At 47.1% G+C, this 10,573-nt stretch overlaps 1 protein-coding gene across 4 annotated transcripts; it reads right to left on the bottom strand.

The window, feature by feature from the left end:
* Positions 1-1,350: 1,350 nt before the first annotated feature.
* TBXT (T-box transcription factor T) lies at positions 1,351-9,041 on the bottom strand. Of its 4 annotated transcripts, none has more exons than XM_058835251.1 (8): positions 8,743-9,041; positions 8,343-8,607; positions 7,657-7,791; positions 6,846-6,907; positions 6,691-6,752; positions 5,580-5,756; positions 4,619-4,751; positions 1,351-3,350 (listed from the first exon to the last, which is right to left on the bottom strand). In XM_058835251.1, exons 1-8 carry the CDS (start codon positions 8,946-8,948, stop codon positions 3,083-3,085), a joined length of 1,308 nt encoding a protein of 435 aa, XP_058691234.1. In that variant the 5' UTR covers positions 8,949-9,041; the 3' UTR covers positions 1,351-3,082. The 4 variants fall into 4 exon arrangements, with proteins under 4 accessions (XP_058691234.1, XP_058691235.1, XP_058691236.1 ...); XM_058835252.1 differs by having other exon boundaries at positions 4,619-4,748; positions 8,743-9,011; XM_058835253.1 differs by having other exon boundaries at positions 5,580-5,753; positions 8,743-9,011.
* Between the last annotated feature and the right edge of the window lie 1,532 nt (positions 9,042-10,573).

Genomic DNA, 10,573 nt, shown 5'->3' with positions numbered 1-10,573 from the left:
CAGCTTCTCCACATGAGCCTCATGAAGCTCATTTTCAGGTACGAGTACATAGATATTGAAATGCTCCATCTGCTTTCAAGTGATTTAAAAATTGCACTCAATGAAAGGCTTTGGTTTCTTTAATTTGAAAGTAGGGGAGGGGAAAAAAAATCCCACACCAGAAAAAGCCTACTAGGTAAGATCCATCAGATACCAGCACTAAGCAAGGCTGAGCTCCTCAACAGCCCAAAGGCTTTAGCTGCAGGCAGGTTAATTCAGAGAGCCATAGCTCATTCCTGTAGTAAGTAGCCTCAACTATTTTTGTCCACATGGACACAGAAACACTTCTGCAGTACAAGGTCTTTAAGAACCTGAGAAACCACTGAGCCCTGTGCTGGGCAGCAGCTGTGGGCTGTCCTCTGTAGGGGAAAGAGATCCTCAGTGGGCTGCCTGCCAAGGGCCATGCCGAGGGACAGGGTCCAGCCCTAGGCCTAGCACCTCTCTCCTGCTTCATGAACCCCCTTCTCTGGACAGGCTGCCCAGGGAATTGGTGGAGTTGCCATCCCCAGAGGTGCTGAAAAGACATATAGACGTGATACTGAGAGACACAGTTGAGTGGTGGACTTTGCTGTGCTGGGTTAAGGGTTGGACTTGGTGATCTTAAAGGTCACTTCCAAACTGAATGAATCTACAGCAGATCAATCATCCACCTCCCCTGACATGCCTGCTTTGAGGGCACAGCTGTGGAGCAAAGGATAAACCTGGCCCCCTTCCCCAACACGAGCTGGGCTCCCCCTAAGTCAGCTCTCAGAAGTGGCATGTGTGTGCTCAGCTGCGCACAAAGCCACAGCAGTGCTGAGCAGCTGGTAACAGACTCCTCAAGGAGCTGCAGGTACCAGGCAGCAGCTTGGCATTCATTTATTACTGGGGGCAGGGACTCAGAAACACACTTGAAAATCTGGTTATCGAGGTATTATAACACAGCAGGTGCCAGGCTTGCATCCAGGCCCAGCTAGAAACTGGTCACTGTGGGGAAAAAAGCTTTCACCCAGCACCAAATGTGGCAACTACCTCTGGAAGAGCAGTCAGCCAAGGATTTACCAAAACAAGGGAGAAACGGCTGGGGGTGGAGAAAGCAGGGATAGGTGGATGAGAACTGTTTGACCTTTCACCCACAGACGGAAAGCTGATGTGCAGAAGGAATCGTTTGTGAAACCACCCAGCGGAAGGTCAGCGTAGTGTAGGTTCAATATGGCTGATGTGCATTTGTTCCACTTTTCCCACCACCCCCACAAACTGAAAATCAAGCATGGAGTTTTTCTTAAGAATCTTTACTTTTTTTTTTTCTTAACTTAAATTATATGTCCGAAATACAAGTATAAAACCTCACAATGAAAGATGCTGCTAATTTCTACAAAATAATCTAAATAATAATGCACTTACATCATTTACACAATTTACCTTCACAATAAAATAGGAGCACTTAGACCAATATTTACATATTGACAGAGGATGTGGCTGTGCAGCCATCCACTTCTGGCACTGCCTCCTGCTGGAGTACCTCTGGGAGACTTGTCTCTGCAGGGAACAAGCCCTGCCAAAACCTTTCTAGGAGTGACCTAGGAACCTGCCCAAAGGGTACTAAACAGACCAAAAATGGTGGCAAATATTTGCTTTTCCATCTTAAAGCTGCCACTGCAGCACACTGCAATGAGTTATTTAAGGAATTCCCTGATACAGAATTTTGCTTTGCTATATTAGGCACTTCATTATACAAGTTATTTGTTATGGCTTATGCAAAAGAACTCACTTTCCTCAGGATGTGTATTTGGCAGATCCAGTGGGAGAAAGAGACATGTCTAAGGGCACACTTGCAGCCAATATTTTGGGTTAGCCTGCATTAGGAATTTGGATCACATTACTTCATATGATTAATGAAGGAAATATTTTATCAAAACCTGTTCCTTCCAGCAAGTCAAGCAGTCAACGTGTTTTAAATCTTAGTATATCTGCACTGCAAAATCCTTGGCAACTACAGATTTCCCTCTTTCAGTAAGTTCACTACTTACATCCATGCTGTTCCATGTGCCATGAGGTGACATATCCCACATATGATTGTCTTAAAAGAGTACACTGTAGGTTGAGAGATTATTTACATACCTTAACATGTAGAAAAAGTTGTAACTTACCAAATAATAAATACAGATCAGAGTACAAGACTGAAATAAAATAAATTAGAATGATTCCCCAAGGTGTTGAATTCCTCCTCTTAAGGCCTGAGCCAAAGATTCAAAAAAATTTTAGAAAAAAGCCAAGTGATGTATTTTCAATGGTTCAAAAAAGTTTGGGACAGGGCTTCTAATTACACACTGTCTGTTTGAGAATAATATGTTTAGCTAAGTTGGTGGGTACTTGAAAACCCATATGACCAACCAGCAAAACTTACCTCTAAAAGGAGTCTTTTGAGTAAAACTTTTTAGATCAAACATTAATACTGTTTTTATTGGGAATAACATAATTCTTGAAGATTGTCTCGACATTAATTCAGCAGCAAGGAAATAAACATACAGTTAAGAACACAACGTATTTGTGAAGCAAATACGTGTTAGTGCACATGATTTTCCAAAAACTTCACTCCTCAGCTACATTTGTGCATATTTCAGAATGCTTCTAACTAGATGATTAATAAAAATCTTCTCATGACTATAGCTAAGTTTGCCATTGAAGAAAACTAACTGAAAAACAGTTAGGAGTAACTCACTCAAGAACAATGCCAAATTTTAGATCCAAATATATCTGAGATATTTGGAATCCAAGTATAAATCTTAAAACTTAGGTCTATCAAACTTTAAAAAAGAAAAAAATATTAAAAGCAGTGAATCTGCTCTCAGAATTGCACACTCACCAGGTTTGTAAACTCTACATGAAGTCAGTGATGCACTGTTCACTATAAGAGGTATAATGTGGATGCTCTATGCAGAGCAGTGCAGATGCTTTTTGGTTGCCGTTTCCTTCACATCTCCTCTTTCTCCTCCTTGAGGATCAAGCATCTAAAGTAATTCAGTAGCTAAAAGTGTCTCAGAGGAAGAGGGTGTCTCTGGGTTTACATGGAAGGGGAGGTGACAGGTGTCCACGTGGATGCCAGCCTGGCATGTGCAGAGGTGTCATACTGGCTGTCGGGCAGGTCCGCGGGCGCCGCGCCGTCGTACAGGGGAGAGGCGGAGGAGGCCGCTGGCACCGGGTGGGGCAGAGCGGAGTAGTGTCCTGGAGAGCCACGCAGGAACTGGGAGCTCAGCCCGTTGGACATCCCGCTCGGCTGGGACACCGGCGTGATGGTGCTGTTACTCACAGACCACAGGTTGGGGTACTGACTGCAAGAGGGAAAGCCACAGATAAAACCAGTTCTTAGTGACCCTAGCGCCTGCTGGCAGCTCCTCAGCTCACAACACAGCCCCCGAGCCAGGTCTGTTTGCCGCAGACAGTGAAACTCTCTAGGCAGTTGCCAGCCACAGGCAGGAAGGACCCCCCAGGCAGAATGGCACACCCACAAATAAACTGAACTTTGTTATTTTTCAACAGATATGGGGTTAGACAAAAGGGGTGGCAGAAATGCCTTCCTTGAGGTCCCACAGTTCCAAGTCCTACTGGTTTTACCCACTGAACAACTCAGTGCAGAAACTGAAACTCTGGGAACTTTCCGACTTCCTAAATATGTATCCTGGGGATCAGGCAGAGAAAGAAGGACCTTTTTATTCAATCTGTGTTCAGGACTAAAAAATATGTTCAGTAATACAGTTAAGTCATACTGGGTAGCAGTACATAGCCTGATTAAAAGCTAAGAGTCCATGTGCATGGTTCAAATGCAAAAATGCTTTCCTCAAACAGAATGGTAGGTCTGAATTGCTAAGAAATATGTACAAATCTTCTAAAACTACTCTGCAGTTAATAGCAAATATTTTACCACCTCTTCTTCACCTCTTTGAATTTTCAAGTTTAGCTCTAAGGGACTAACTTCAAGTTGAATTTTTGCTAAAGGATTCAAAAGTTTAATTAAGATAATAAGTACAAAGAGGAGAAAAGATTCCTTTTCTATGATCAAAAATATCAAAGACTCTCACTACATCAACTATTACACACTATGCTGGTTAGTGTGGCAATGCTTAAGTAAAGAATTACTGTCCCAACCATGTGCTCCTTCTCCACACTACAGTTCACTGCTCCATCATTTGGAGCAGAACAACAGCTTATGGAGATGGCTGGGAAAGCTGTGACCAGCCAAAATGCAAGGGAAAAAGAAAATAAACTTTCTAAACACCCTTATGCATAATATAGATGATACTTAAGAAAGCATCCTCAAATTCCATCTATGTTTAAGCAATTTGCAACCTTTAATTTATCAAATATTGCTGTCAGAAGTATCTACATTTCCAAAACAAAAACATTAAAAAAAATTTGTTTCTTCAATCTGTTGTATTTGTGGATAGTCCTGTTCAGTGCCCCACAGAGTGCTAATGGTTCATACCAATGGCCAAAAAAAGGCTTCAAATATGCTGGTGACTCTTTACCTTCTTTTTCAGCCTTTTCTTCCTAGAAAATACCAATAAAGGGATTTGAGGGGTGCTGAGGGATGGACTCCTACCTGGAGCTGGTAGCTGTGCCAGTGCTGTGCCCCATGGGCAGCATGGCTGTGTGTGTGGTAACTCCCAGAGAAGACCAGTTGTCATGGGACTGCAGCATTGATAGGCAGGCAGAGGAGTTGTCAGCATAGGCTGCTGAGAAAACATGTTATCACGTACAAACACTAGAATCAGGCCACATAGCAATCTTGTATTTAAATGCAATGCAGAGTTTTAAACCACCCTTCCCCACTACTGCCCTGGAAAAAAAAATGAAAACAAAATTACACACACACAGAAAAAAAAGCCAGTAACCAGTTGTGTCAAGCTCACACCTTTATTGGCATTGCCCTGATGTGTTGTTTTGCTCCACTCATAACTGCAAAATCTTATTTCTGTGAAGGGCCTATGGCCAAAAGGCAGTCTGCAAGCCAGCTGCTAACTCAGCACACACTATTTTACTTAGTGGGAAAAGGAGGGCTCTTTATTTACACTGTCACCTGGAGACCTTCCATCTCCATCACCTACACTGGCAGCAAGAGTCTGGCAAAGCTGGATAACAAGCCTATCACTGGATCACACATCCCAGTACTGAGCTGAGCATGCCACCTTGAAATCTGCCTTAGGCACCATCAGCAGTGACTGGACTGTGGCTTACACTACTTGGCTTGTGACCCAAACTGGCTGCCTCATACAGCAGGGGCACTAGGAAGCTATAAAGGGAATCCCAAACAGCCACCCACAGCGAGAAAGAAGCTGCTGTGGCAGCTAGCTAAGGCAAGGAGGTTTTTTTGCTGAGGACCAGGGAACAAGAAAGAACACCAGAGAGGTTTTGTTCTTGTATTCTTTTTTAAGTCTTGCACAAAATTTCCAAGATGCAAGAAAAGTTCACAAAGGGCTAGTTTTCCACTTCAAAATGAACTACAAAGCTATGTACAAGATTGGTCAGGTTGCATCTAGAAGCCCATGTATTCACAGACTTACTTGGCGAGTTGTTCCTGTGTGTGTAGGGGCTGGCATAGGGCGCAGGCCGGTGGTTCCTCAGTGATGAGTACCTCTCACAGCTGTGGGCAGGGGACAGTGACAGGGGGGCTCCAAACTGGGTGTGAGGATTGGCAGGTGGGCACAGAGTTCCACTCCCAGGAATGAGCCAGCTACCTACTGGGGGGAAGCAAGAGGTCTGTAAGAGGGGTGCATAGTGCAGCCAGGCAGAGAATCACAGCAACAAGACAAGTAACTGAGCAACGAGGAAATGAATGCATGATCAGGAAAGGAAACTGAGTTTCAACCTAACTGAAAAATCTGGATCTTTACAACTTGGATAAATGCTCTTATGAAAGAAAATTAGAAAGCAGATAGGTCTTGTGCCAAGCTAACTTGTTTTTTAAATAACATTTCATCATAATCACAGTAAGGAAACAGGAAAATAGTTAAACCCTCCCATACAGAGGTAGCACGTATGCTGTAATTGTTAGCATAGTACTGAGTTTTTAATTGTTCTTTGGGCAGTCTCAATCTATAGCTAAGCTCTGAAGTTCTCAGACTGCTAAGAACTCCTCTTAAAAATTAAGTATTTTCCTTGAAACAAAGTAATTCCTATTGTAAATCAACTCTATCATTCTTTTTTGGCTGCATTTTGTTGTCAATCACCTGTTAAAACAGAAATAATTAAAACACTTATGCTTTCCAATCATCTGAAAGAACTTTTTTAAGCAAATACCCATAATTTTCTTAGACTACTTAAAATATGATTACTGTCTCAATAAATTTTGAAATAAACTTTCGTCTCCATGTCCATGTGAACATTGCTGTCCTTGTATAAAAAGGCAGATGTCCTTTGGGACATAAAGGCAACTCTGCAGGATTCTGTTAAATGGTTTTGAATGCAGTAAATCCTAACCACATACAGAAATTATAGTGTTTATACAATCATAATCATGCATAAACCACAACCACAGAGATTGGTAACATTCCTCTCCCTATGAGCTAACAAGCCAGCCATCAAGCACTGGTCTCGAAGTTTTGCTTAACTGAACAGAGAGTAGATGGAAGAAATCAAAGTTATGCTCAAGATGCACAATGAAAGGAAACATACACTGTGAATACCCAGACTGCTGGTTGTCCCCCACTTCCTCCATCATGTCTTTGTGATCACTTCTATAAAAGAAACCATGTTATATTAGTTAAGAATATGCCTTCACAAATCTATCTTAAAAGTCCACATTTTAGAATTAAGTCAAGAGCTCTCACCTTTCTTTTGCATCAAGAAATGCCTTTGCAAACGGATTGTATTTAATTTTTAAAGCTGTGATCTAAAAACAACAACAGATATCTTTATTGACATGTATACCATTCATTATCACATTGCTGTTAGGATTGGAATTAGGACTATCCACTGAAGTTGGTAAAATCACGGACTTCTGAAGAAATAAAGGTAGGCCCATAATAGCAACTGATGAGCGTGCTCCTTAAGGTCTGAAGTATTATCAACACACTCGGAGTTAGTCTCTCTGCCAGATTTTGAAAGACTGAATTACCCGAGTTCATTGATCATCTAAGGAAACACCTAAGAAAGGCAGTAAACTAAATAGTTTTAAAAATCTTCACATTTCAAGCCAGAGCAGATTGGATATGAAAGAAATCACAGGAATCACAGAAAACTTGACAATTACTTTGTTCAACACAAACATGCTTTTAGGCTAACAAAAACAGGGCCACTCCAAAAATGGTGCGTTTAACCATTTCAATATGTAGCTGAAAATGACAATTGCATTTTCTACCATAGCTGTTTGCCCCCCACCAGAGTCTTTTAAAAATTACTCCCCTACAATGAATCTGCAGTACATATTCAGACGAACAATGATCAGAACTTTGTTCTGTAATTCATTCATTCATATGGCTTTTACACGCCTTAATTTCATCTTTTACGTTTAGCTTCAAAAAACAGCATAGGAAGAGCTGGAAAACGCAAAAGGAGATCCATTATTTTGCTCTGCAACATGCACGCTTTGCTACTTGAAACCTCCTGGTAGTGGCATCCTCTCATCCCTGCTGTGCATACCTCCTCGTTCTGGTAGGCTGTCACAGCTATAAACTGGGTTTCTGGGAAGGAATGGCTGGTGATCATCCGCTGTGGGCCACCCACTCGCACTATGTGAATCCGTGGCTCGTACTTGTGCAGGGAGTTCAACATGATCTGCGAACAAACAGAGCAGGTAAAGCAGTGACAGAGGGGTGGCAGATGCTACCAGGCACAAAGGGCACTCAGGCACTTTACTTTCAAAGCATCCATCTTTCCATCAGACGTGGAAAAGACATTAAGTACGAATGAAGCCTAAAACTGAAGCTGTGAGAGAAGGAAAGGCACGCTGAGGGGAGACACCACAACTTTCTGCAGTTATCTTCATCCCTGTTACTTGACAAGGCACTCGCAGAGTCGCAAATGCATCACTGAGAACTCAGACAGAAAGATCCATCTACCACACCACTGACGTTAGCATATATTCAGACCAGCAAGAGATTTTCAAAAAAGAGAAAGTGATGAAACATCAAGGCACCCATCCTCGGTGGAAAGAGCAGCCCTCCTGACTGAATGACTGAATTTGGGCGGGAGGGGAGAGGGAAGCAAGACCCACCCCAGCCCGTTTGGTAAGGAAAGCATGGAAATGAGCAGTGAGGAGAGAGCGAGCCCGCCGGGCCGGGCAGGCCCAGCCCCGCCGACCGACAGGTCCCGGTGCCGGTGTTTACCTGCCCGCCGCCGTTCAGCTTGTTGGTGAGTTTGACTTTGCTGAAGGAGACGGGCGCCTTCATCCAGTGGGCGCCGAAGTTGGGCGAGTCGGGGTGGATGTAGACGCAGCTGGGCGCCTGCGGCTCCGGCTTCCCGCCCGGCACCCACTCCCCGTTCACATACTTCCAGCGGTGCCCGTCGGCCGCCACGAAGTCCAGCAGGAAGGAGTACATGGCGTTGGGGTCCAGCCCCGACACGCTGACCTTCAGCACCGGGAACATCCTCCTGCGGGGCGACACGGAGGCGCGAGGCACGGCGGCGGGCAGCCGCGACCCCCGGCCCGGGACACCCTCGCCCCCCGCGGGCGGGCGGCCGGGACCGGGCTCGGGAGGCAGCGGGGGTGGCGGGGCCCCTCCCTACCTGCCGTTCTTGGTGACGATCATCTCGTTGGTGAGCTCCTTGAAGCGCAGCCACAGCTCGCTGTCCTCCAGCGCCACGCGCAGCTCCCGCTCCGTGGGGTCCCCCTTCTCGCTGCCCGCCTGCAGCTCGCTCTCCACGGCGCTCAGCAGGTGGTCCACGCGGTACTGCGGGGGCTTGCCCGCGCCCTCCGCGCCGGGGGAGCTCATCCTGGCCCCGCGCCCGCCCGCGGGGCAGCTCCCTGGCACGGCAGCGACGCGAGCGAGCCGGGCCGGGGCCGCCTCCCCGCGCCCTCAGCGGCCGGGCCGCTGTTATAGCCCGCCATAAACGCCCCCCCGGTGACATCAGCGCGCCGGCGGGGGGGCCCCGCTGATTGGCGGGCGGCGCCTTTGATGGGCGCGCGCGGCTCTGCCCATTGGCCGCCCGCGGCCATATCAGAACGGTGCCCGCGGGAGCCTGTGGTGTTAATTGCGGCCCGCGGGATTAAACGCGGCTATTTTATGTAAATCTGCCCCCAAATGTTTGCACCTCTATCAAAGCCGCCGGGGCCGGGGCTCCGGCTGCCGCGGAGGAAATGGCCCATCTCGGCAACAGCCTCACAACCGGCCAGCGCGGCACCCTCCCGGCGCAGCGAGACCCCCGGTCCGCTTCTAGGCGGGCAGGCCTGGACGGGAGGCGCTCCCGCCGCGGATTCATATTTAGAGGGGGAAAAACCGGGGAGGGCTCTTCTCCAGGGGGCCGCAAGCTGACGGCAGCACCCCGCCCCGCACAGCGCTCCCCCCCGCGCCTGCCCCCGTGTCAGAAAGTTGTGCTGCACGGAAGGGTGCAGCGGGCAGCCACGAAGCCTTGCGGGGAAAATGGGCCGAAGGGCTGGAAGCGCAGCGTGGAGGGGCTGAGCACAAACCCGGCACAGCGCGGGCCCTCCCCGCTGCTAGCGAGCCCGTGAGCCCAGCCCTGAGAAAAGTGGTGGCCTTTGCCTCATAGCGCCGGCACGGGCAGCGCCTTCGCAGCCGAAATGCTCGACGGCGATGGTTTCCAGCCATCCCGCCTAAAGAATTTTTAAGAAATCCAAAAATCAGCTCGATAGCCACCCGCCAACCCGCCTAGATAAAAACATACTTGTGAACACCAGATCGATAGTTAAAGGCTGTGTTTCGCGTAGAAAGGAGAAACCCCCGCGAGTTCCTGCGTGCTAGAGGGGAGGAGCTCATGGGTGAAACTTTGCAGCGGGATGAGTTTATTTTAAAGTTATTTGACACGAAAACAAGGCAAAAACAAGGGACGGGGCGAGGGAAAAGAGGGATGCTGTGAAGCACTCCCGCCGGCCGGTGTTGTAATAGTTTGCATTCTCCGGAGCTGCGACGGTCTGTGGTGTGAGGGAAGTTTATTACCTTTCCGTGAGAATCCCTGGATAGAGGGCGAGGGGGAGAGAGGTGACAATGAGCAGGAAATAGTTCAATGGGGTCTCTTTAAACAATAACAAGTTCTTTAAACGGGAGCAAAGGAGAGGGGAAAAGAAGCGGAGCGGTGTAAAAATCAGAGTTGTTTTGAAAACGGGCATCTCTCCCCTCCTCCAAACACTGCACATCATCGCTGCCGGGATTTTTCAAATTTTAGGAGAAAGTGGCCCGGGTACACAGTGAAGCTGCCTGGCAGCAGAAGGAGCTGGAAGTCAGGGCTGCCAGGGGAAGGCACGCTGAAGGTCCCTTTTGCGGGATGCAGACGGTGATTCCGTCCTTTTTGGTTTAGGAGCTGCGGCTTACGGCTTTCATTACACAGCACCATCGGGTTCATGTATCATTCGCTTAATCAACTCCGCAGAGCTTTTTCCCCC

Source organism: Poecile atricapillus, chromosome 3 (assembly GCF_030490865.1).
Source record: "Poecile atricapillus isolate bPoeAtr1 chromosome 3, bPoeAtr1.hap1, whole genome shotgun sequence".
In the NCBI taxonomy this organism is placed as follows: domain Eukaryota; kingdom Metazoa; phylum Chordata; class Aves; order Passeriformes; family Paridae; genus Poecile; species Poecile atricapillus.
The sequence above is the reverse complement of the archived record's forward strand: the minus strand, read 5'-3'. Positions and strand labels throughout refer to the sequence as shown.

Bases quoted from the DNA above. Each gene is read 5' to 3' on its own strand.
- TBXT (XM_058835251.1), bottom strand. From the start codon at position 8,948: ATGAGCTCCCCCGGCGCGGAGGGCGCGGGCAAGCCCCCGCAGTACCGC. The intron at 6,908-7,656 runs GTATGCACAGCA...TGTTGTTTTTAG, and splicing joins CAGCCTACCAGAACGAGGAG to ATCACAGCTTTAAAAATTAA. The intron at 5,757-6,690 runs GTATGTTTCCTT...GCTTCCCCCCAG, and splicing joins GCAGTCTGGGTATTCACAGT to TAGGTAGCTGGCTCATTCCT.